This window comes from Falco punctatus, assembly GCF_963210335.1.
Source record: "Falco punctatus genome assembly, chromosome: 4".
NCBI classification, from domain to species: domain Eukaryota; kingdom Metazoa; phylum Chordata; class Aves; order Falconiformes; family Falconidae; genus Falco; species Falco punctatus.
In genome coordinates, this window is record NC_137583.1 from 48,948,639 (window position 1) to 48,974,571 (window position 25,933).

Sequence of the window (25,933 nt, forward strand, 5' to 3'; positions counted from 1 at the left end):
CCAAATCGCTTTACAAAGGCAGGGCCCTCCTCTCCCGCGGAGGTGCCACCCACTCCAGCAGCACAGATGAGAAGCTTGAGCAACACCAGGCACCTGCTCGGGGCACAAAGGGAAAAATCACCGTCGCCTTTTCCAGCCAGCGCAGGGCAAAATGGCTTTAGGGCACTGCTACAACCCACAGCGCAAGGCTTCCCGGGAATAACTGCCTTTTGGGCTACGACACGTGGTTATTTGGCCTCCTGCAGCTCAAGGTGCCCGAGGAACGGAGCTCACAAGTTGCTATCCCCTATTTCTTAGAGGAAACGCACATATGACAGTGTCATGGCAGACTCTGCAGCAGCCCTGTGCTGTGTGCTAGAAAAGAATTATTAAAATAATGTTGCTATACAGAAAAAAAGAAAAAGTCAGTGGTTTACTGCCCAAGGCCCAAACATTATCCTAGCCCTCACTCACCACCGACTGGAGAAACGGGCATTTTTTCCCTATGAATAGCTCACCCCAATTATAGGTCACACAATGCAAGTCCTTGTCTCTTCCCTTTACATTTTGGGAGCAATCATCCCAGTTCCCCCCTTCCTTCTTCCAGCTGCATGGACGTATCTGCAAGCCTGGATCCCTTGAGATAAAACGCAGCTCTCTGGCCATTTGGAGCATGAGCCATCATCTCTGCTGACACCAAGCTCTGCAACAACCCAAGGACAAGCCCAAGCAGGTCTCCCTCTGCCCAGGATCCACCCTAAACTATGCAGAGGCCTCGGGAAACACACCTAGCACGCAGCAGCAGAAAGCCAAAAAGGTGGGAAGATGGTAGGCAGGAGGAAATGAGGGAGGGTGTTTTGCCTGCTTGGGAGAAGTCTCTATTTCAACCACTCTATGGTGCTATTAAAATTCAACTGCTCTCTAAAAGGAATGCGCTGTCGGCACTTTAGCACCAAGCTATCTGAATTATGTAGACCTGCAAAACAGATGCATGTTCTCGAGAGGAAGACCCTCCACATCCACAGAAGCAAACTGCACTGGATGAATAAATTAAGATAAACTAAAAGCGTGTTGACTTTTTTTAATAAATCTAAATTTTTGATAATGCAATGGGAAGAAATCCTTTGTGTTTAGCAGGTAATTGAGCCATCAACAGCAAAAAGAGCAAATTCAAGCTTTCCTTTATCTTGACTGAATATCGCATCTGGGGTAAAAGACCAGAGGACACATATGGCATGACCAAGATCACGCAGCTATTGAAGTGAAGAGATCAGAGCAGAACGTGCATCCTGCAAATATCTGTGGCCTCTTTGTGGACAATATGGCTCTGTCTTCTGCGAACGGGATGCCCTCCAGCCCCCTACACATCCCTGTCTGAAGGCACCGACTCTGGGAGCATCTTATTCCCCAGTGCCTCTGCCAGAGCTGTCAATGCAGAGTCTCTGTTACCGCAGCTCTAATTGCTGGATTTATGACATGAAGGCTCATCTAAAGAACGAGACTGACCACATCATGAGGATTCAGTTGGCTCCCAAGCAGGCACTGGGCTCCTGTTCACACAACCAGACCAAACCACCACTCCGCCAGTTCCTCAAAGCGGGGTGGTCGCTTTGTTCTGATCCTTCCAAAGACCAGAGGCTTTCCGAGCATCCCGCTCCAACATCTCAAATTTAATGTGAAGTGGAAAAACAACCAAGATGCTGCGACAGTATCTGACAAGGTAGCCTGAGCTCCTCAGTTACAGCAACCACCCTTCCTCTCAGTCCAACTCGATGAACTCGCCCCACTATCAGGTAAGCAAAACAGCTCGAGCTTTCCTTGCCACTGCCAGGTCTGACCTGCCAGGGAGGTTTGCCTCTCCCTACTGTCTAGAAATATATACCTGGGCAGCACAGGAAGCTCCAACATCAAGTCAACCCTTGTTCTAGGACTGTTTCATACCAAGCAGCTGCCCAAGGTAAAAGGAAATCTACCCAAAAACCTGCAGATACACCAACCACCGATCCTTCAGCCCGGACCAGCACCACATCCTTCATCTTAGAGGAGCCAAAGCACTTTACGAGCTGTGTATCGACAGGGAAGAACCACCTAATACACTACAGAAACAACAGTCTCTGGGGCAGGACACACAACAATTTAGCAGCACAGAAGTTCAGACAGGAAAGGAGAATCCCACATCCTGCTGCCACTGCCAAGGGAACTCTGGTAGGAAGAGTATCTGCTAATTGCTCCCACTGAAGTTTGGATGGAGTGCTGGAACTGAACGCCCCTCGGACTCTCAATGAGCATCATGGGAACTTTAACGACCACAAGTAATAAAGAACCTTGATTTTCCTTCCTATTAAAATAATAATGATCCCCTCCCACAGCAGAGCACCTCAGAGGTAGGAGTGGTGCCAAGCGTTGGCTTTGCCGTGGTACCCTCTGCTCCTCAGGCCGGCCAAAAGGGGCAGCTCTGCAGAGCTGGTGGAGCAAGGACAGCCCTTCCCCAGACACCAGCCAGCCATTTCCTCGCTCAGGAACGGCTGCATCCTGTGCTCATTCAGAGAAGCCTGCGTAGGTCTGATATATTTGGCAGAGAATCTAAATCGGGCTGGAAGAGCTGCATTGAAGAATTTGGATGAAGAAGCCCCAAGCCCACATTACACCGGCGTTTCAGCTCGGATATTGAAGCGGGCTATGAAGGAATGACCACCAAGCCTCTCATCAAGGTGACACATCGCCTAGCAGCTCCTGGACAGGTTTTGGGGGTAATTCAGCAGTCTCCCTGCCAGCAAACCATGGCAGCTGACTGAAGGTATCCCCAAGAGACCAACTTAAATTTTACACCTCAACCCATTTATAACCTTTTCAGTATCCAAACCTGGCCCCCTCTCAGCCGTTACCACTGTGGCAGCAGTGGGAAGAAGCAAAGGAGAACTTCACCAAGACACCTCAGTGGTGAAACAGTGCCTGCTCGTGCCAAGCCAGAACCAGAGCAAGAGCAACTGGAACCGGGCTTCCAAATCCTGCTGGCAGCGACAGGTTGCAAAGCAAGCAGCAGAAGAGATGGTGCGATCATGACAGAGTGATCACAATGAAGCAGGGAGATAATGACTACCCAGGTGGAGCTGGTCTCTTAATGAGATGCTAGAGGTCTGTGATTCCTCATCATACTAGAGGAAATCATAAGGGACACTGCTATGGAGCACACCAGGATGAAGAGGGCTTGTTGCTCTTCATTTTCCAGAACTGCTTGAGTTTAAGGGCTTTTCACGTGATGGCCCAGAAGAGAAGGGACATGCCAGATGCAGGGGTTTTTTTCTACTGGCATGGACAGTGAAAGGACAAGTGCTGCTGAGGAAAGGGATCACGACTACCACCTTTAACACCAAATCCACCAACCGACTGACCCTTCAGAAATCCCATCCTTGCTTCTCTCCCTGCCTCCCTCATTCAGACTCCGTATGTCGATCCCAACTCTGACCTCTAAGCACAACCACAACACTGAGAGCGTTACTGTTGCTTACCAAGAGAATTAAACCAAACCAGCAAAGGGCAAGTCACCTGCTGCAGTGCACAGGGCTCACTGTGACATCTCCTGAAAGCCTGGGGGATGGGGGAAGCACTGTGCATCTCCCAGGACAAGGTCTATGGCTTTCATATAAACCTAATGCCTGATGGCATCTATCTCTAAAGATACCGGTAGCTCACTTCCACAGTTAAGAGGAGAGATGAGAGATGAGCAAACGTCACGCTCTGTGATGCTGCAGATCCCTACCGATGTCAGTAAGCAGGAAGGGATTTCCTTCCAGAGCACAGCACAGCCTTGCACAGTGCACGGGGAAGTTCTGTTTCCGCTGCAGCATCAACTACCAGCAAAAACCAGAAGTCAACTTAGACCCCAACAGACGGCAGTGGTCTACTCCTGCCTGCCACGTCACACGGCGAAGCACAGTGGCCCAGCCTCCACCAGACTTGTTTCTGCACATCCGAAAGTGGCAGCCACAGCACGGCGTGGTGCAGGGCCTCCCCAACCTGCTACCCTTCCAAAAATGTCCTGCGCCACACCAACACGCGGCCCTTTTGACCACTGACAGCAACAACCCGGACATACTTCTCTTATGTTGCAAGGTTAGTTTGAACTGGTTACTCCACCCAGACCTCCTTGCCAATTTTCTCCTTTGTCATCAGAGACTGCATTTAATCCAGCAGGAATGCACCTTGGTTCAAGCCCGTGTAGTCACCAACCCAAGGCCCGCATGTGTCCCTTGACCTTCTGTGTGGGTGGGGGTTTACTTTTGTGCCACAAGCCCCCCCATCACCAGCACCATTGCTCTGCCTTGGAGTTTCTCAACGTGATGCTCCTGGGTTCATCACATGAGGTCCACACGCCGGGACCGTCACCGAGCAGCACCAACAGCCACCGGCTGGCAGGAATTTCTCTACACCGAGAAGAAACGAGCCACCATCCACCGAGGAGGCCAGGAGCCGCCCAGTGACCCTCAGACCCAGCTCAGACCCCCTTCACTCCAGCCAGGCTGCGTGCAAGTTACTCCCAGGGCTCCCTCCTTTCCTCAGCTGAACCACTGCAGCCTACGCACGCAGCCCTCAGCCTGCTGAGGCAGCCAAGCATGGTTTACAGGGCCAGGAAGGCCGGCCACCCTTGCGTTAATGGAAGCTGCTTGTTTTGCTGCTGAAACAAACTCTTCAAAAGCCAAGCCCAAGTGTGCCCACATGCCTGTTGCCACAGCCCTCCGACGGGTTTGCTCCCACATAGCTCCGCTGTTGCCATACAGAAAAGAGCAGCTCCCTGCAAAACCACAGTGGGGTTTTCGGGAGATCTTGCAGAATACCAAGCCGGTGCTATTCAGCCCCTAGTTCTCCTAAACGCTTTAGAAAGCCTCAGAAGTTACACGCAAAGAGGGGAGGGAAAATAAAAACACAGAAACACAAAACATGAAACTGCGCGTGTTTCAACCCTGGCTGAAGGACCAGCCCTTGCCTAGGAGCTCTGTGTGCAGAAGGGGAAGGTTTCTTTTTCAACTCAAAAGCCCCCTAAACCTGGAAGCATCGAGATCCACACCAGAAATAAGCCGCCAACATTTTAAAAAAGCAACATTGGGCCCCTTCACCAAAGGGAGCGACTGAAGACACGAAGCAGCCACCGGCATTAACCTGCTGCTCAGCAAAGCACGAGGGCTGAGCAGAGGCTGCAGGGCCACCAGCACATCCCATCCGCCCAAAGCTGGATGAAAACCAGAGCTTCTGCGGGTCGTATTTTTACACCCTCCTCCCCTTCAGAGACCAGGCATGACTGCAGACCAGCAAGAGGCCAAATCCTGCACTCCCCACTCCAGCCAAAATCTCCCCAAGTTACCATCAGCGTTTTGCCCCAAGAAACGCCGACAGCACCTGCCCCCTTCGCACCACGCTCCCCCTCCTCCCCTGTCACAGCTTCCCTCCATCTCCTTAACCAAGGGAACCATAAGAACTGCTCAAAATCCCAAATCCTGCAGCCCCCTCCCCCAGCACCCATCCGTTTCGTGACCCGCTCCCTGCATGCCCAGCTCAGGGTCCCCTGAGCCCCAAAACCAACTGGTCCCTCTCCCACCCCGCAGTTCCCCTTCGCAGCCTCCGCATCCTCCCCCTCCAAAGCTGACATTTCCTGCCTCGTTCCCCCTGCCTTCAGTGTTCTGTCCGCCGTCCAGCATTAATCCAATTGCCTCAAATGGCACCTCAAAGACCGGTCGCCTTTTCCACACCGGGAAGGTGGGGGAGGCGGAAAGGAAAAATAAGTAAAGAATAAGATCAGAGTTTACTGACAAAGAGCGTACCGGGCAGGGCAGTCCCTTATGTAATTCCTAGTTTGTGGATAAACAGACAGCTTGTCTTGCCATTCTTGACTCCATGCGACGTGAAAAAGCGAATCCTGAGAGCAAGCATGCCATGCGCTTCATCCCTGGCAACGCTGTCCTGCCATGAAGGTCTTTTCCTTCCCTCCTCGGCGCACAACTGGGCAGCGCACGGATGAAGGGAGGGAACGCTGAACCAGTACCGCATGTACTCTGCCTGTTGGGGCAAGAGGCTCCGAGTAACTAGAGAGCAGCAACCTGTAGCTACAAGCCTACCTGCAATGTTTGCCCAGCTCTGTGTAGGGTAGGTACTCAGGCAAACAAAAAAAAAAAAAAAAAAAATCTACTTACTGGTTTCCAGTTTGCCGGTGGGAAGTAAGTAGGTGCACGAACCAGGAAGGAAATAGGGAGCACAACTGCAGCCTAACAGCAGGCAAGAGTGAGTTAAAATGCTGCGCTGGGGAGCTCAGGAGCATCCTCTGCTGTGAAAAAAAGCAGGGCAGCAGCAGGGAGAGGATCTCATGCAGCTTCACTCGGGCATTACAGAACTGCAGGGGTGGAAAGCAGGAGGAAAATGGTCCTGAAGGTGCTAACCCTTCGCAGGCAAAGAAACCACCCAGCGACCGCCAGCGCTGCGTGTTCTGCCCAGGCCTCTGCACCCCGGCAGGGCACCCGGATCTGTGCGCAGCTTCGAAGCGATCGGTGAAAAGTATTTGAGCCAGCCAGGCTGTCGTCAGGGAGATCACGCTCCTGACAGGCTGGCAGTACACATTTTTTTAAGGGGTCGGCAAAGCAACGTCGGAAAGCCGCCGCCTGCCAGGGGATCTGTGGCTCATCTCACCAACGTGGCCTTGGCTCCCACCTGCAGCCACGGGGCAGCTCGCACCAGTTTCCAGTTTCTCGCACCTTGTCACATTAAGAGAGCCGATCCCTATAGTTCCCTTCCACCTGCAGCCTGGGGCTGCTGCCCGAGATCTCGCAGGAAGATTTACAAGTCCCTCAGGCAGCTGGGTATCCAGGGGGAAGGAGCCCCACCACGATTCGAGGCACAGAACAATATTTGCTCCATTTGCACCGTGGAAGTCACATCCATGCTCTGCTACGGGAGCCAGCAATGACACCAGGGAGGCAGGGAAACTGAAACTATGCACAGAGGGAAGACGATACGGCCAGGGAGCTGGGCAAGAAACAATTGTCCCTAGATACTCGGCTGAGGATCCCGACACTTGTCTGACCTCATTTACTCCTGCTCTGACGTCCTACCAGAGCTCCTCCGGGACCGGCGGGATGCTCCAGGCACAGGTATTGGGGCAGACACATTGCTAAGCGGCTCACGCCGATCAGGAGGCACCGAACACAAAACACGCACCAGTTTGGATCAAAGGGTCATAGGATTAGGTACAAATGCTTCTCTAACCCTAGAGACTGACTGTCTTTCTCCCTTTCTCCGGGTTTTGCTCGTCAAATGGCTTTTAATTACAGATTAAAACTGGTCTCTTCAAATTTGAGATTAAGGCTGGTGGAGAGCATAGTTAAGAGCAACTGTTTATTGCTTTGACTATGCAAGATAACAAGTAGGATTCTAATTGTTTGGCACAGAAGTCTTCTCTTTCAATAAACACAGCATCCTGAGACTGGGAAAAAACCCTCAAGTGCCAGTTTTAATCAAGATTAAACCATAGTTCTCAAGCATTTAGGCTCCGTCTCAAATGCAGACCAGGAATCTCACAGGCCCTCCCCCTTCCCCCAATTTTTTAGGTTGGACACCTGCGGTAGACTCAATTCTGCGGAGCTAAAACCCAGTGCTCAGGCAGCACTTTATCCGTCAAACGAGGTCTTGAGCTGGACAGGCAGTGCAACCAATCCATCACAGCTCCTTGATAGAAGCATAAATTTCTTCCCAGATTTGTGTCCTGTGCTGACATCCAGATTCTCAAGCCAGGAAAGCAACTGTAACTTTCAATTCTGCTTTAAAAGTCACAAAGCACAGAGTGAACCCCACCGCATTCACCGTGCCAAATTAATTTCACCCAGCCACGGCTGGCCCAGCACCTCTACAAAGCAGAGCTCTTCAGTAAGCCCATGATACAGCTGAAGATCATCAGATCCCGCTACCACAATGCAACAAGATGCATATATGAGCAAAAAATAAATTAAAAAAAAAAAAAGTCATAAGAAGAGTTGCAGATCAGCAGAAAATGAAGAACTACTTTCATTCACCACCAGATTTATTAAGAGCTCATGCCTTGCAAAACCCTCCCCTGAGTTACTAACGCAATTAAGGCTTGGTGGAAAAATCCCACCATCTCACCCGTGTTTGGGTTGCGCCTCTTCACTCCCTCTTTCACCAGAACAAGCCTAAACAGGGGCCAGAATGAATATTAAACAAGAACGGCTCCTGCCTAATAAACTGCTCCGTTTCTCTGTCTCTCTCTCTTTTAAAAAGTGGTTTAAATACAACATCTCCAGCAAGCCATGAGAATTAAGCCAGCCCGTCTCTTCCTGATCAGCCTCCAGAAGTGCCCACATACTGCAATTTCCAACCAGGACCAGCAGAAACATTCAGAAATAAAACATTTCCTTAAAAAAAAAAAAAAAAAAAAAAACAACACAAAAACCCAAACCAAAACACAACACTTTTTAAAATGACAGGATGACCTTTTAGCTCCGCTGCACACAACTTTAAACCTCACTAGGTTGTAAATTCTTCCAGGCAGAGACCTTCTCTACCCATGTCTATAAAGTACTTATATAATAAGTTATGGTTTCAATAGCCAAGGCAATTAACAGCACAGGGAAGAGAGCTAATCCTGAACTCAGACCAGCAGCAAACTCTTACCAAGAGAAACTTTTGCTGGCCAGCCTCCTGCTGCCCTGTGAGTAAGAGGGTCTCCAGGAGCTGAGACCTCAGCAGAGCCAGCCGAGGCGTAGCAGTTGCATGGGCTGTGGGTGCACAACAGGAACTGTTGCTTTCAACATAGGATCGTCAGGATTTAAAAGTTCTGCTAAGAGGAAGCCCCAAGCGCTGGGAGCCGTGCTCCACGCACGGGTCTGAGGGCTTTTCCCTGCACTCCTGAAACACTGCGAGCAGCAAAGCCCTTTCCCCAGGGAGCACCCGGCTCTGAGAGCAGGGCCACCGCAGCGACCTGCCCTGCCCGTGACTTTGTCTCCTGCCATCAGGCTGAGAGACGCCGCGCTGCTGGGGAAGCCGGCAGTAACCTTCAGCTCTGTCCCGGGGGGAGCTCAGCACAGGAGCCTCGGGTACCTGGAGCTCAAGGTCGGTTCCCGACCCACCACCTCGAACTCGAGAGGCAGGAGATGGGGGCGGTGAAGCGAGGGGAGCGTCACAGCGGCCAGGCGGAGGCCTGCCCTGCGCCGGGAGCAGGGATGCTGCCCCTCACGCCAGCTCCTGCCGGCCCCCGCTGCGGCGCAGCTCCGGGGGGGGGGGGGGCTGATGGCGCAGGGCCCTCCCGGGCTGCCCCCCCGCAGGGCCCAGCACCCAGGCGGGCGGGGGGGATTATCGCTTCGAACGGCCGCCGACCTCCCTCTCCCCGCTCAGCGCACGGGGGTGGCTACGGAGCCGGCCGGGGGGAGATAAGGAAGGGGCGGGCAAAAAAAAACCAAACCACCCACCGCCCGCAAAAAACCAAACAACCCCGCAGAAGGAAGGCAGGGCCCGCCAGCAGCCGGGCCGCCCCCCCCTCGGCCCGCCGCCCCGCCGTGACGACCTTGGGGTGCTCGGGGACGGGGGGGCCCGGCGGGGAAGGGAGGGAGGGGAAGGCCGGGCCCGGCGCCCCCGCACGGGTCAGCCCAGCCGCGGCCCGGCTGGCAGGACGCACGCCCCGGGGGACCCCACCCAGAGCCGGGCCGCCCCCCTGCGCCGAGCCGGGCCGCCCCCCCCCCCCCCCCCCGCCACGGCCCGCTGGCGGCGGGGCCCACAGGGAGCCTTGGCCGGGCGCCACGACCCCACCCCTTCCCCCGGGCGGGCCGCCGCCAATGGAGGCCGGGCGGGGGGAGGCGGCGGGGGGCGCGCAGGCCAGGCCCCAGCCCCGCGGCCGCCGCCTGCGCTCCCCTCAGGCCAGGGCCAGGGCCAGGGCGGACCGGGGTGGGGGGCGCCGGGCGGCAGCGCAGGCCCCACGGCGCCTGTCCTCGGCCACCCCGCACCCCGCGCGCCGCCCGCCATTGGGCCGGACGGCGACGGGCGGGTACGCGGGGCGGAGGGCGCGCCCCTGATTGGCCCCGCCCGCTGCCTATCAACACGCCTCCCACACGCCGCGGCCGCGGGGCCTGCTGGGAAACAGAGTCCGCGTTCCTCCTCGCACCTGCGGGGCGGCACGGCCGCCGGACTACAACTCCCAGGAGCCGCCGCGCCACGCCGCACCCCCCACCACCCCCCCCATGGCCCCGCAGGGCCCTTCCCTCCCCCCCCCCCTCCGCGACCCCCCCAGCCCGGCCCGGCCAAGTACAACGTATGCAGGCGGGGGGGGGGAAGGGGGGGGGGGCGGCGAAGGGGGGGGGTGAGGGGGGGTAGCTGCCCCGGCCCGGCCCAACCCCCACCCCCGGCCAGCAGAGCCCCCCGCCCCCCCGCCCCCCTCAGCCCTAGCGCTGCCCCCAAGGGGGGGGGGCGGGGGGTTCGGGCCTCTATCCCCTCCCCCCCCCAGGCCTGACCCCCGCCCGCCGCCCCCCGAACACACAACACCCCCCACCCCCACCCCCCCTCGTACCGGGCGGGGGCCGAGCGGGCCGAGCAAGCGGAGCGGGCCGCGCCGTGCCGAGCCGAGCCGGGCCGGGCCGAGCCGTGCGGGCGGAGCAGGCTCTGGCCGCCCCGCGGGAGCTGCTCGCCGAGGCCCGTATGCGGCTCCTTCCTGCTCCGGCCGGGGCCGCCCCGCTCTTAAAGGGGCCGCGCGCCGCCCCCCCGCCGCCCCCCCGCGCCCGCCGCCTCGGGGCGCAGCCTCCCAGCCGGGGGGGGGCGCCCCCCGCCGCGCGCCGCTCGGCGCGGGGGGAAGCGCGGAAGGGAGAGGCAAGGGGGGGGGGCGGGCTTTGAAGGGACCCCAGACCCTCCTGCACGCGCACACATACACCCCCGCCCCGTGGGGTGTGGGGCACTCTCCGCGTGTCACCCCACCGGGCGCCTCTCCGCGCCACCAGACCCACCCGTGTCAATCCGGGGGCGTCTCCCAGAGCCCCCCCGTGTCACCCCCACACACCCCCCCCGTGTGACCCCAGGGGGCACCTCCCCGCACCCTCAAACCCACCGTGTCACCCCCCCCAGGGCACCTCCCTGCTCCCTCCCACGTCACCCCTACCCACCACCTCCCCACACCCCCCAAACTCACCCATGTCACCTCCCAGGGCACCTCCTCATGCCCCCCCCTCCCCCCATCACCCGCTCCATGTCACCTCCCCAGACCCCCAAACCCACCCCGTCACCCCCAGGACACATCCCCACACCCCCAGACCACCCTGTGTCACCCCAGATGGCACCTCCGAACACCCCCAGACACACGTGTCACCCTCCCCACCATGTGCCACCCTACCAGGTCCCTCCCCACACCCCTGAACCCCCCCACAAGTCACCCCCCAAGGTGTCACCCCACAGGTCACCTTCCTTGGACCCCAAACCCACCCATGTCCCTGTCCCGACCCATCCCCCAGCCTAACCACATCACCCCGCAGGGCCCCTCCCTGTGCCCCCAGCCTGTCACCCCCCTCTTGTGTCCCCCCCATGTCCCTCAGGACACCCCCTCCTACGCAGGGAAGGGGACACAAAGAGAAGCTCAGCCCAAGGTCAGTGGTGGGCCTGGTGCCAGCCCTGCAGGGACAGAGGACAAACCCACCGAGGCCACCACCCCCAGGCCTGCCCCACGTGGAGGGATGGCCCCCACCCACGAGCAGAGCGATACCCCACCATTACGCTCCAGAGTGAACAGCTCCTCCAGGGCCGCTTTCCTGCAGGGTGCCAGGTTCAGCCACAAGAAACCGTGGCTGCCAGGCGGCACCCAGCCCCGGCAAGGTTTTAGGGAAGATTTTGATTTAATAGTAATTTTTTTAAATTAATTAAAAGGAAGAGAAAGAGAAAAAGAAACAGCTTTAATCAACAGCCCCCCCCCCCCCCCGCGGCTCCCAGGGGCCTCTGTCCCCGGGATTTCCCCATTTCTCCCCTTTTTCCCTTAAATAGCCCCACTCAGCTCCCCCAGGGGCACGGAGGGCTTTACCCACAGCACTGACCCTGCACCCCCCCACACCCACCTCCCCCCAGCCCCTAAGGGGTCGGGGGGGGCCTGCAGCGTTGGTTTTGGTGGGTTTTTTTTTGGGGGGGGTGGGGGTGGGGTGTCGGTATCATTAACCCCCTTCTGCAGGTGCGGATACCGAGGCAGGGCGGGGAAACAGGGCTATAAATGAGGGGTGGGGGGGGGTGGTGAGGCGACCCTGGCCCCCACCACCACACTGGGGTGGGGGGAAGGCGGGGGGGTGGTGGTGGTGGAGGGGGCTGCGGTAGGTCCCCCCCCCAGCAGCTGCACCTCAGGGCCCGGCCCTGCCACGCGCCGGCAGCCACACGCTCGCCGGCTGCTTTCGCTTTCCCCCCTGCCCCGGCCGGGGGCACGCCCAGAGCCCCCCCGCCTCAAAGATGAAGCCCCAGCATGGCCCCCCAGCCCCCCAAAAGCCCTCCCCACACAGGGGCCACCCCAAAAGTGCCTGCAGCACAGATACTGAGAGCACCCACAGCACCCACGTATGTCTTTGGGGGAGGGAGGACCCCACCCACCCCCACCCCGTCCCACAAAACCAGGGAGGTTCCTCGAGCCCTGGCTGGACCCCCACCCTCTGCCCCCCCAAACCCCACTGTGCCCCAGGGGCCATGCTCACACCCAGCCTGGGGACCCCACGGGACCCCCACCACAACACCCAGCCAACACCACCAAAACATGCTGCGGCTCCCATGGGTGCAGCGAGTTTATCTCTGTCTCTGCAGGAGGGTCCAGCCCCCCCAGGGGTCCTGAAAGCACCAGGAGAAGAAAAACCGGGGATGTCCCCAAAATGCTGCTGCAGAAGCTTCCATGGTGGGTGCACAGCGACCACCGCCCTGAGCCCTGCCATTGCTAACAGTGCAAGAAATCTGTAAAATAAAGTTATTTTTCAATTCTGGGCCCATTATTGATTTTGGCAGAGCTGCCCCGGGCTGGCAGAGTCCAGCTTTGCCTCTCCCTTCTGTTCACCCGAAATAGTTCAGAATCATAAATATTTTACCCCAAATCTTTCAGGGTCCATCCCAGCTCCCCTGGGGCAGGATTTAGGACATCACACCATCCTTGGACCCCGCATCTGTACCGGCCGGGGCTGCCTCGTGCCGGGATAATTCCGTTATCTCCTGCTTCCACTGGAGGCAGCCGCTGGGCAGCGCGGCGAGAGCCACCGGCACATCCCTGTCCCCAAGCACGGTCAGTGACATCGCTCCCATCCACGGAGGACACACCGAGGTTCCGGCCCTACAGGGGTTAAAGCTACTCTGAGCATAACCAAGAAGAGAAAAGGCCTGTAAATGTAAAGTGCCATTTATTTTTTTTTCCATGATGAAAATATTGAGTTTAAAAAAAAAAATAATTGCACCAACAAAACGCTTGATGCGCTTTCTCCTCCTCCTTCAAAACCCAGCACCAAACCAACTGAAAAATACCCAAAAGCTTAACAAACTGTGCCCTTCCCCTCCTCCCACTTAAATTAAGAGACAAAACCCGTAATGAGGAGCATCCCCACAGCACCAGGGTGCCTTGTCCAGGCAGGGGCTGGGCCAGCAAGCACAGACACCCCCCTGAAATCTGGGGTCTCGCTCCCCGGGGTTCACCCTGAGCAAGGCAGCACCTTTGTCCTTTGCCAGGGAAAGAAAAGGGTACAAGGGGTTTGGTTTGGGGTTACCAAGTCACAGCGCTTGCTTTTGGGGGGCTGTCATGGCGGAACTCAAGCACAGGCAGAGGGGATGCCAGCCACCAGCCCAACGGGGCAAAAAAAAAAACACACCACCAAAAAAACCAAAAAAAAAACCCAGCCTGAAAAGAAGGAGAAAAAAAAGCACACAAAAGAAATCCCACCAAGTTTCCAAAAAATCATCTCCTGGTGGGTGGCTTGGGGATCGCAGAGCCCTGCGTGGGGGGAGCAGGGGAGCAAGTCACCCGAAAATATATGTGTGGTGGCAGATGAGGCAACAGCGGGGAGCTGCCATCCCTGCAGCGCAGCCAGTGCCGGCGGGCACAGAGCCGGGCACGCCACAGGGCCACCACCGGCCCTTCCTGGGCAGGAGGGGACGCGATGGGCACGGAGGGACCAGCAGCCACAGGCGGGCCGAGGTGGCCTTTGGAAAAACCTGCAGCCTTGGGACAACGTGGGTCTTGCTGGGTGGGCTCGCTGCCCCCCCTGCAAGGCCCAGCCTGGGCAGCCTGCACCTGCTGGCTGAGGGGAGTGGGGGGCTCCGGAGGGTCCGACGGGGAGCCCTGCAGCTCTGCTGTGGTGCCTGTTCCATGAGTGACCCCGGCTGAGAGGCAGCTGGAAGGGGAAAACCTGCAGCCTGGAGGGGTTTCACCCCTCTCTGCCCACCCCTCCCCCCCCCGGGATGACGGGGTCGGGAGAGGGACCCCACTCCTGGGCTAGCCCAGCTCTCCCCTGGCCACGGTGGACAACCGGGCTCTGGCTCCCGCCTCTCCGTACTGGAAGTCGCCAGGGAAGGAAATCCGGTGCTCCCCTCACCTCAGCACCCAAAGGTGGGAGCCAGGGCTTTGCCATGGGGCCAGGGGAGCCGCTCATGGCCCCATCCCACAGCCCCCACCCCATCCCCTCCCGCTGCAAGCCCGTGGCTCAGCCCGTGCCCAACGGGTCAAGAGCCTTCGCTAAACATCCAGCGCGCCATGAGAGCAGGCTTTAAACCAACCGTTTAAAAAGAAAATAATGAAAATACAAATCTCTCCTCTCCTCCACCCGCAGCCGGGCTGGGAGGGAGCTCACCTCTACACTCTTGTCCAGCTCAGCCACCAAGCACCCCGCAGACCTCCCGCCCGCACTGCGGGGTGCCCACCTCATCCCTGGCCACCCTGGCCAGGACAGTGACACTGTTTCGGGCCACCCTAAACAGGGCTTCTCCATTTCTGGCCCCACTGATTTCTCCGCCCTGGAGTGCACATGAAAACCAGGGAGGAGGTGAAGCATCAACCCCATCCCCTGCCACCGTCTCACACACACATGCAAGCGTGCGTGCACACACACGATTATTTTCTTTTCTTTTTTAACCCAAGTGAACATGTTTCAAAAAAAAAAAAAAAAAAGAAAAAAAAAATTAACATAAGCAGCACCACATTTCCCAAGTGTCAGGAGCTCCAGAGCTGGAGCAGAGGCCTGGAACACCCCCACACCCAAAGACACCAACCCCGCTTTGGCTGGGGGTCGGCCAGCAAAGATGCTTCCGAGGGGACGGTGCTTTGCCGCTGGGATGTGAGGCGAGGGGGGGCCGGGGAGAAGGAAGGAGGGCAGTTCTGTCATTTAGTGAAGGAGAGGGAACTGTGACAGAGGCAGATGTACTGACACCAGGCAGTCGGCTCGGCCCTCACATGGCAGCGCGGGTGGGCGTGCTGGGCTGGTTCAACCGCAGTGTTCTGCACAGCCAACCGGCGAAATCCACCTCCTCCACTTCGGAGCGTTTGATGAAGGTGTGACTCTGCAAGCAAAGGGAACAGGCTTAGGAGCATTGCCGGCTGCTCCCCGGCTCCCAGACCCCAGCCCTAGGTCCACGCCATGGGTCAGATCCCGGAGAGGTGAGAACGTCCTGGTGCTACAGCTCAGACAGCAAAAGCAGATTTTTGAGAAAATATTTGTTCCTTGCAGGCCTGGGGCTGGGATTTTGACTGCTGCTGGCCACATAGTGGGCACGCAGGCAGGGCAGCAAGGAAGATTTAAAGGAGAGCAGAGCCTGCGTGGCCCTGAAACACTGCTCTGTCCAGGCAGGCAGAGCAAGGTGCTGCAGCTCCTGCGCTTCCCGTGGTCCTCGCTTGCCCCTGGATGGCAAACCCTGCTCCCTGGGGGCAGGAGGTAACAGAGAAGCACAAGCAGGACAGAACAACCTTCCCACAAGGGCACGGGGCCACCTCCTTTGCCAGGGCTACATGGGAGCACCCAGGGTGTACCCCAGAGTAGCTCAGGGGCTCAGCATGATGCTGAGGTCAACATGGTTAAACTGGGCTCATGGAATGGTTTGGGTTGGAAGGGACCTTAAAGATCACAGAGTCCCCACCCCTCTTCCACTAGACCAGGTTGCTCAGAGCCAAATCCAACCTGCCCTTGAACGCTTCCAGGGATGGGGCATCCACAGCTGCTCTGGGCAGCCTGTGCCAGCACCTCACCACCCTCACAGTAAAGAATTTCTTCCTACTATCTCATCTAAATCTCCCCTCTTCCAGTTTAAAACCATTACCCCATATCCTATCACTACACCCTCTGATAAAAAAAACCTCTCCAGCTTTCCTGTAGGCCCCCTTCAAGTACTGGAAGCTGCTTATAAGGTCTTCCCAGAGCCAGCCTTCTCTTCTCCAGGCTGAAGACCCCAGTTCTCCCAGCCTGCCCTTACAGGTGTGGCGCCCCAGCCCTTGGACCATCTTTGTGGCTTGAGCAGGTCCATGGCTTCCTTATGCTGGAGACCCCAGAGCTGGACATGGTACTGCAAGGTGGGGGCTCCGCAAGCAGAGGAGGAGGATCCCCCCTCTCGCCCTGCTGGCCACACCACTTTTGAAATGGCCCAGGCTACGGTCGGCTTTCTGGGCTGGGAGCGCACATGGCCAGCTCACGTCCAGCCCATATATTCCTGTCCATCTGCCCAGCTCAGGAGGCAGAGGTTTGTCCCAGGCACCTACACAGGACAGCTGGGTGGGTCCTGTCCGGAGCTAGATACCATCACTGCCTTTGAATCAAAGATGAGTCACTCCCCCTCTCCCGGGCTCTATTTGGCTCATCCTAAGCTCAGCATGGGAGTTTTCACCTTTTGAACAAGAGAGGCATGGAGGGATGGGGCAGCAGTTTGCAGATGTGGTGCCACCCCACTGCAGAAAGAAAATTGCTCTCCTCCCCACTTACCATCAGCATCTTCAGATCTGCCCGTTCTGCTGGATTTTTAATTAAGCTGAAATGAGAACAAGAGAGCAAAACCAACACTGAGACATTCCTTGGGGGAAACCAGTTATCTGGCTAGAGAGGTCTCCAGCTTCACCAAAAGCCATGTGGCTCCCCAGCTGCTTTCCCCAGGAGCCTGGCAGTATGGAAACTGCTCAGAAAGCACCAGCTCCAACAGCCCAGCTCCTATGGAGAGCTGCAGGATCTGACTCTTTCTAGACCATGTGGATGAAATGCATCCTGCAAGTGGAGAAAAGGACCTAATGCTTGGCGAGGATTAACGATTTTTGTAATCTCCAATCTCTGTGATTTAACGGGAGCTCTGGCAATATTTTCAGCTGTCCCTCCACCGCATCAGAAGGTCTGGAAGTCGATGTCGTATGCCTGGTGCCTGCAAGGCTGCGGGGTGACTCACAGCCCCAGCAATCTGCTCCACCATCCCCCTGCCAGGCTCCTATTTAGGAGGTGCTGGGATACCACTAAGCACCACCACAAATAAAGTGCTGTTATTTCAACCCTTCCCAAGGCAGGAGTTCCCAGCACAACGTGGGATCACACCACAGCCAGGGAGAGATCACCTACAGAGCACGGAGAACATTGCGTTATGCTGAACGCTTTGGGTGGAGCAGCAGCCTGCAGAGCTGTCAGGGAGCACCTACAGGCCTCCACCTTCAGCCATAAGGTGAAATCCTTACCATTTATTTACAAACTCCTGGAAATCTTGCGTGAAAACTCCATTCGGCAGCTTGGGAGGTGGCTGCAGAGAAAAGGAAAAGGGTTTTCTGCATCACGACACATTAATGGGCCAGGAGTGCCTTTAATGAGCTGCAGAAAAGCTGTGCTCTGCAGCTCTGCAGCTCCCCTCCTCCTCCAAGCTGCCCTTTGCAGCCAGCAGCCTGCTCCCTGCCATGTCTTGCCCTGGCAGCACGCGGCTGGGCTGGCAGCAAACTGCTGCCCCAGCACGACGTGCAGCTGGGGGGACCCCACGCTGAATCACTGCCAAAGCTGGGAAACCAGAATTGCAGCATCGCAATTCTGGATCCAACCTTGCAAATCCCAGCTCTGGCAATGCCTACGGCAGACAAAGCTGATCCAGGAATGATAACTGGGGGTCAACTCCTAGCACCTTGAAAGGGGAAGCTGCTCTTTCCACTTGCTGGTGGGATGGACCCTACCTTGCAAGTCTGGTGGAACATTTCGGTCTGGGGTTTTAGCACCGGTCACCCTCATTCAAAGGGCTTCATCTGAGAAAACGTGCACGACCTCAGCGCCTGCGCAGAGGGAGCATTCATCCTTCGCTGATCTAGGAAGGAGCACGTTTGAAATGGCCGGTTGCAGGAGCGGATTATTACAGCCAAGACCTCCCCTCACTGCTCTCCTCTTTCCAGGGGATTACAAACTTCCCCCTGCAGAGCCTTAGTCCAAACCCAGAGATACTTTTGCAATACAAAGAGATGGGAAGAGGGAACAGAGGCAGAAGGAAAGGACATCAGTGCAGCTTGAAGGGGGGGGCTCTCTATCAAAGAGCCCTTGTTCAAGCAAAGGTTTCAGAGCTCCCCCTGACTCAGCAGCGCAGACACGACACCGCGGCACCTCCAGGAAGCCCACCAGACCAGACAGTAAAGAAACACCTACCTCATTAACTATATAATCCAGCAGTTCAAAGATGGCCATGGCAGGCCGGCTGTCCATCCCGTGGCCTGCATGGTTAAGATGACAAAAACAGTGGTAAGAGGCTGTTCAGGGACAGCAAAGGACTTCTTTCTGCATGAAAAGCAAGTGTGCTGTGGGACTTTTGCTGGGAGAGGCAGAGGCAACCCACTTGAACTGACTCGTGGTTAAAAGATAACGAAGAGAAAGCCAAAACACTTCTGAAATTCCAGATTTCTTTCACAGTGCCTATAGTCCAGATTTATTTCCCAGCTTGGAGCATTTGGAGAGTACCAGACCATCTGCTGTGGCAGGCTGGCAGCACTTCTAGAGCCTTCTGCTTCCAAGCAAATGGCTCAAGCAGAGCCTGCCTCCAACCCCTGTGCCGGTCTGGTACTTCTATGAGAGATCCCAGCAAAGCTGTTTCCAAAAAGCTGCCACTAGCTTGAAAGGAATCTGTCAGCAGAATGGGCAAAGCCTGAGGAGCAACAGAGGCTGTGATAGTGTCCCTCAAAGTATCTCCTCCACGGGGTCCACATCCCAACAGCCTGCTCCATCCCCGGCATGGGGTGCTTTGCTGCGTGGCTTTGAGCCTTCTTGTGGGACACAGCAGGGTCTAAAGAAGCCCATGGCAGGTGGATCAGCTGAGCTCTTCAAAACCTTAACAGACCCTAGTTGGCACTCCAAACCTGCTCGTTCACAGCACTCTGGGAACAATCTCCACCTCCCCATGCAAGACCAGGCTCCCACCTGCGCCTGTTAGGAATTACAAACCTCCACTATAGAGTGGATTCTGCCGGAGCATCAACACAGCTCTGTCTGCTCTGCAGGGAGTGGCCCCCCTAGGAACACTCACCTCCCCGCCACAACCTCATCCAAAACGGCCTTTGGCGAACCCAGCCACACCAAACAAAACCCGACCCCTTTGCCCCCACGTCTGCGTGTTGTTTCCAATGCATACGACAGCCCCTACCACTGACGGGGCGTCCTGGGGGCCTGGCCCGCGGCGAGATGCTGTGAGACTCTCCCTCTGCCCCGTCCACCACAGGACGGCCAAATATTGCTTCCAGTTCCTTGGAGTCTGGCGGGGGGATTGGGTACCTTCCGATAGACAGCTCCACTAACGACAGACCCATGCTCCAGATGTCAGACTGGACCGAGTAGTGGGTGCCCTGCAACCGCTCAGGCTGGAAGGAAAGATCACAAAAACACACGCTGACACAAAATGTCAATACACAAAGTCATAAATATCATGCACTCAAATTAAATAGACGAGACGCTATATCCTGAGGGTCTCTCCATCTCAGCTCTCCACCCTTCTAGGGAAAAGACTGTCCCAAAGTGCCCATGTGCAAAGAGGATGCAAAAGAAAGATCGTGTGCAAACGTAAAGCACTTGTACACATCTAATCAACAGCTACCATTGATTTACAACTGCTTATACTTAGGAGTCCAGAGTACACTGTAGGAATCTTTCTCTGCATGCTGAGATCGAACAAACTCTATTAACAAAAATAATTTTTTCCTGCCCATTCCTGTTAAAACCCAAGACAAATTTGAGAAGCAGAAAATCCACTCAAAGCTCTTACCATTGAAAGAAAAATAAAAAATAAATCAATCCAAGTCATCCATACTGGCAGCTTTGAGTCAGCTGTGCAGGCCCAGTGGCTGAGTGCAAAGGAGATATTATTTTTAAATAGCCACTGTCTAACTATAACTGTACTTGAATAACCATTCCCAAAATATGAGAGCAGCTCAGATCTAAGCACACAAGTGTGGTCGGGTGGCTTCCCTAATAACCCACCGCTCGCTCCCAGCTGCGACCGCACATGGTGCTGGCAGAAGACCCCCCCACCCTTTGCGTTTCAGCCAGCAGGACCTGGGGGCTGGCTTTAGTTTCCCAGTAGCCTGTACCAAAACTCAGTTGCACTAAACTGTTTTTACCCCCATTTTGCCAGCAAATGCATGGGGTCAAGGCAGCAGAGGAGGTGCACGTACCAGCATCTGCATCCCCTTTGCACTCAGGTTTTTGGACAGAGCTTTGCACACAGAAAAAGATGGTTTTGAACCTGCAAACACTCGCCATAATATGGAAGTATTTGTAGGATACAAAGCGTCTTTCCCTGCAAGTCTCTGCGCTCCCACATGCATCAGTGCTAGCTGGGCACAGGCTGGAGCCAACAGGATAGTGACTCCTTGAGAGGATGCAGAGGCATCTGCTTCTCTGGCACAGAACAGTGCCTCAAAGCACTGGGCTCACCCCCAGCGTGAGCCAGGAATGGGGCAGCCTGGATGAGGATGGAAACACAGAGCAAAACCATTAAGCAAATCAGACACTACACGCGGATTCTGTAAGAGCAGAGTTGAACCCAAACTGTAAAAACACAAAAACAAGCTCCAAAAAAACAGCCAAAAGTTGAAAGGAACTTACAGACATGTAGGACCGAGTTCCCACAAAAGAGTTTGCCATGGAGTCAATGAGTTGACCGCTGACCCCGAAATCACACAGCTTAATCTCTCCTCGAGAATTAACCAGGATGTTAGAAGGCTTCACATCTGACAACAGCAAGAGAAGAGTGTAAACACACCTAGGTAAAACACAGGGCTCTTGAACTGAGGCAGTTATTTTTAGGCTCCTCCTCTCACCTCTGTGCATGATTTGGTGCTTCTCTCTCAGATAGGCCAAACCCCTCAGAACCTAGAAGGAAACCAAAGACACGATGAGATCAGAGCTGAGACAGGAAGTGCTCTCCCTTCAGCAGGACACATTGCACCAACTCTGCATGCTACCACGTACTGTCCATGTGTTTCAGGGTTTGCAATTTATCACCAAGTCAATCACAGATCTTGGGTTAACCACCCGAGAAAGCTTCTCCTAAATCTACTCCAGGAGAACTCAACACCAGCCAGCACAACGCAAGGGGTCAGAGCTACGGAGAGCAGCTGGGGACATGCCTTCCCCACCCCCTCTCACACACACCACTGCCTCTTGCCCTAGCTCGGGATAGGAAAGCATGTATGGCAAAACAGAGCAAGCTTCCTAAAGCAACACAAGCATTGTTCCCAAACTGTGCCCAGCAAATCCTTTCTGGAAGCACAAAGAGCCACCATAACTCACCGCTATACTGACTTTCCCCAAGATCTCCTCAGGAATTCTTTTGGCTTCTTTCAACACTTGATCCAAAGAGCCCCCGTCCTAAAATAAAAACACATGGAAATGACCAATGTGCCAATCCTCGGCAGGAAAACAGAGCAGCTGGCTGTATAGGCAAGCATGCCCAGGGTGGGCAAGTGGTATATAAGCAGCACATAGCATCGCAGCTCAGCTGTCTGCAACAACTCAGCATTAAGCACACTCGTTTTCCCAGGGAGAGGGGAAGAAAAAACCCAAAAGATATCTGGTGATCAGAGCTGAAGCTTCTTGCTGAAAACTATTTTAATGCTATCTTCTATCAGCTCTGCTGCTTGCTATTAGTTCTGAGCTTCCTTTCCATCAGTGGTAAATGCAAAGATGATCCTGTCAGCACCAATCCAAAGGAGCCACAACACTATTCTCTGCCACAGAGAACAGAAAACACACACAGTGCTTCACAGCAAGCTCTGTAAAGCGGTGGGTTTAGAACACTTCCATTTGGCCAACCCCCAAACCTCTGCTTCTGCTTTCCAAAAAAGTCAATCTCTCTGTCATTTCAAAGCCTAAGCAAGAGCATGCAGCTCTTACCAGGAGCACAGAAGTCTTGCTGCAGCCACAGCAAGGAGCCATCGCAGCTGCTGGCACCCTAACCCATTCCACCTGTGATTTCAAGTCTCAGGGAGATGCAATTCAGAACAGTCCAGGCAGCAGCAGTTTCCAGAGGAGGAACGGGGACTCACCATGTGCTCCATGCAGATGGAAATCTCTCCGTCACTGTAGAAAGCTCCATAGAAACCCACGATATATGGGGAATTGCACTCATGCAGCACCTGCAGCTCTCGGATAATCTGATTCCTGATAGCCGGTTTGATTTCTAAATGAATCAGCTGCAAAGAAAAAAATAAATATTCAAGGTGTAATACATGGGGGGAAAAAATTCAAAAACCAGAAAACAAACTTACAGGAACCACATGAGCAAATCCTGAGTGTTGGAAAGAAACAGCGTCTTCAAGGGAAGCCCTGCTTTGGTGTAGGCTTTACCATTTGCAGACTAACATTAAGGATAAAGGGAGAGGCAGAGCCCCGTGCAGCCTGTCGGCGACTGAAGCAACCGCCGGCCACGTAACACACAGAGATTGCACAGGAAACAGAGCAGAAAGACAAGTCAGAAGTTTGATGCAGAACTGACTCAGCAGACGGGAACATTTTCACAAGTTCTGTAGGTGTTGTAAGAAGAGGTGTTCTGATATCAAGGAAACCACAGAAAGTAAAAAAACCCATGAAGATCATGCACGTGAAAGAGCAGTTGCTTTTTTCCTTGGGCTCCTGGTAGAGTCAGTTAGGGTAGCTGTGGGTAGGGAAGGCAGAGGCTAGAAAATACAATGGCAAGCCAGAAAAAAAAGAGCCAGTTACTGTAAGCTCTAGGACACCCAACCCCAGGGACATCTGTCCTTCCCACAGACCCACGAAGGCCAGTCTCTGCAGGAAGGACAGCAGCACTGTAACTTGCCTTCGCTTCAGTTTCTGGACTCCCAACAACCTCAAAACCACCCAGTGACATTCAACACTCCCAAATCAAACACCCTGGAAGATTCTGAGAGCTCAGCTCTGAGCGAAGCCACCTAGAGAAGCAGATTTGCTCATGGAGACCCGCTAAACCATCCCAACAGCAGGTGAGACCAGAGACTTTCAAGGAAGCCGCCCTACGGATAAGTGGTTGCACTGGTTTTGCCAAGCACTGCCTTTTCTAATAGGCAGATGAAGTATCACCTAGTTTTCCACTACAGGGCACCACAGTCGAAGATGTCACCCATAAATCCATGTCTGAGAGGAACCACTGTCACAGCTGCTTGGAATTACATTGGGGATCTGTTAAGTGGGCAGGGAGGGGCGAGGAATGGTGTGTGTGTCAAACCCATCCCTCCACCTGCCATTTCCAGTCCTCATTAACCATGACCTAGGATCCTCAAGAGATCTGCTTCCTAATGCTTCTATCCAGTTTAGCAGAGTTCATTAAAACCAGCTTCACTGGAAAAAAGAATAAACTTGTGTTTTCACACAAGGCACTCCAAACCCCATGGACCTGTCGTAGAGAACGTGGTCTCTCCCAGGGGAGGACTTGGAGGCAGGCAGGGCAGCTCAGAGATGAGGCAGGAGAGGCTCCACATAAAACCGAGCTGGGGGCAGCTGGGACCACAGTGCCAACCCAGGCGAGGCGGTTAGGGCACAGACAGGTCACTGCAGAGAGATCCCAACCACAGCCAGCTCTTCCAGAGCCACGGGGAGTGCCGGACGCTCTCCAGCATGACACCACAGTCCACTCCTGCTCCCCTGTTACCTTCCGTGCCATAATGAGCCCTGAGGGTTTGTGCTGCACTTTGGTGACCACACCGCCATTGCCAGCCCCCAATTCAGAGATCCTCTCAAAGTCATCGTCCTTCAGCTCGCCCACTTTGGCTTTTTGTGTGAGGAAAGCTTCCAGGCGCTTCTTCTGCTGCTCATCCAGCTCCAGTTCCTCAAGCTTCTTCTGAAGGTCCACCAGGTTTGCCCTGGAGAGGGGAGGAGGAGGTAGGAGGGATGATCAGGAGACTCTGAGGGCAGTGCCAGCAAAAGAGGGGTTAGGTTTTTTTAGGGAAGTAGAGGGAAACAACTGAAACCCATAGTCTGACACATACGCAGCCCCTGATATGGCAGCAAGATTAAAGCAAAGCTCTGGAGATAGGCAGGGCTCAGTTCTGGTGCTGACAGGGTCACCTGGACAGTGAAGCCCATGGTGCAGTATCTGCCCAACACACACATCTCCTCTGGAGAGGAGCTTCAGTGCAGTCAGCTGTTTAGGAAAGCCAAGGAGTAGGAAAAATCCTTCAACCCTTAAAGAGGCAGTACAGCTCAGCCCAGAGAGAACCACAGCACCAGCAAACTCTCCCTCTCCTGACACGAGAAGCCACTCTTAGGTTTTGCTGCGAAACATGAGAAGGGCTTTCCACGCGTCCAGCAACCCCCTGCTCCGTAACACCCCTCCCCACCACCCCCCAAACCCACTGCTCCCAAGCACAAAGGGGTGCCTGTGCTCCCCCAGCACCTGCTGCTGAGCCTCCATCACCCGCGCAAGCTCCAGCTGCTCTCACCCATTTGCTGCCCACCCCCTCAGCCTCTACCACCCACACCTAGGGCGATGCTTTGGCAGGGTCTCGCCCCAGCCCTCCCACCCAGAACCCCTATGTGATGCTCAGCCTCCTCCTAGCACTGCCCATGCCCTGTTCTCCACCACCCCTCGCCCCACACATCCTGCTGGCCAAGCTCTGGTCACTGCCCCAAATCCTGCCCCCCAAGCCCAGGGCCCCATCCCAGCTCCAAACTGTGCACCCAGGCCTGCTCCCCCAAGCCCCCGGCTGTCCCCAGACGCTCCCCCAGCTGCCTCCACCTTCCCCAGCACGCCTGGGTGTCAGCCCCAGCCCCTCTCACCCCCAGTCTGCCCCCCCAGCTCCAGCTCCCTGGCCCCTTCCACACCCCAGATACCCTCAGGCTGGGCCCATCCAGCTCTGGTCTGTCTCACCTCCCCGAGGCCTGTCCTGGCCCTCCAGGCCCCATACCCACCACGTCCCGGCCCCCCAGCGACCCTGCCCGCCATGTCCCGGCCCCCCAGGGTCCCCCAGGTCCCATACCCACCATGTCCCGGCACCCCAGCGACCCTGCCCGCCATGTCCCGGCCCCCCAGGCCCCATACCCGCCACGTCTCGGCCCCCCAGGGCCTCCCAACCCCCCCCGGGCCCCACACCCACCCTGCCCCGGCCCCCCCAGTCTCCCCACGCTCCAGGCCCGGCCTGGCCCGGCCCCCCAGGCCGGTGCCCCGCGCCAAGGCCCAGCCCACCGCCGGCCACGGCCCAGGCCGGGCGGGCCCCGCCACCACTCACTCACTCGGCGGAGCCGTCGGGGCTCGGCCCCTCGGCAGCGCTGGGGGCGATGTTGAGGGCCGGCAGCGCCGGCTTCCTCTTGGCCAGCATGGCCGGGCCGGGCCGCGCCTGCGGGGCCTAGCGGGGGCGCGGCCGCGCGGCGCGGGGGCGCGCGGGGGCGGGGCGCGCGGCGGGGGCGCGCGGGGGCGGGGCGCGGGCGGGGCCGCCGGGTCTCGCGAGAGTTCGCTGAGGGGAAGAGGGAGGAGGGGGTGGGCGGCCATGGCTGAGGGGACAGGCCTA

The 25,933-nt window shown here is 56.2% G+C and overlaps 2 protein-coding genes across 8 annotated transcripts in view; both read right to left on the bottom strand.

Moving 5' to 3' along the window:
• ZBTB7A (zinc finger and BTB domain containing 7A) overlaps window positions 1-10,669 on the bottom strand; it is a 22,341-nt gene extending 11,672 nt beyond the window's left edge. Inside the window, exon 1 of one of the 3 annotated variants that reach the window (XM_080382291.1) lies at window positions 10,538-10,669. The gene's annotated coding sequence lies outside the window, so the exon portion shown is untranslated. Of the gene's footprint in view, window positions 1-5,795; window positions 5,943-10,537 lie in introns of those variants that run through there. The other 2 variants (XM_080382292.1, XM_080382293.1) reach the window with 2 other exon arrangements.
• Window positions 10,670-15,057: 4,388 nt separating this feature from the next.
• On the bottom strand, window positions 15,058-25,929 carry MAP2K2 (mitogen-activated protein kinase kinase 2). 5 transcript variants are annotated; one of them, XM_080382297.1, is made up of 11 exons: window positions 25,655-25,929; window positions 24,079-24,289; window positions 22,481-22,627; window positions 21,726-21,803; window positions 21,254-21,305; window positions 21,039-21,163; window positions 19,582-19,795; window positions 18,594-18,658; window positions 17,654-17,715; window positions 16,923-16,968; window positions 15,058-15,513 (listed from the first exon to the last, which is right to left on the bottom strand). In XM_080382297.1, exons 1-11 carry the CDS (start codon window positions 25,912-25,914, stop codon window positions 15,403-15,405), a joined length of 1,371 nt encoding a protein of 456 aa, XP_080238423.1. In that variant the 5' UTR covers window positions 25,915-25,929; the 3' UTR covers window positions 15,058-15,402. The 5 variants fall into 5 exon arrangements, 4 of the variants coding, with proteins under 4 accessions (XP_080238423.1, XP_080238424.1, XP_080238426.1 ...); XM_080382298.1 differs by having other exon boundaries at window positions 25,659-25,818; XR_013927356.1 differs by lacking the exon at window positions 15,058-15,513 and having other exon boundaries at window positions 19,710-19,795.
• Between the last annotated feature and the right edge of the window lie 4 nt (window positions 25,930-25,933).

Coding starts and splice junctions, on each gene's coding strand:
- MAP2K2 (XM_080382297.1), bottom strand. CDS start 25,914: ATGGCCGCCCACCCCCTCCTCCCTCTTCCCCTCAGCGAACTCTCGCGA. Junction 22,628..24,078: donor GGCTCATTATGGCACGGAAG/GTAACAGGGGAG, acceptor TTTTCTTTGCAG/CTGATTCATTTAGAAATCAA. Junction 19,796..21,038: donor GAACTCGGTCCTACATGTCT/GTAAGTTCCTTT, acceptor CTTTCCTTCCAG/CCTGAGCGGTTGCAGGGCAC.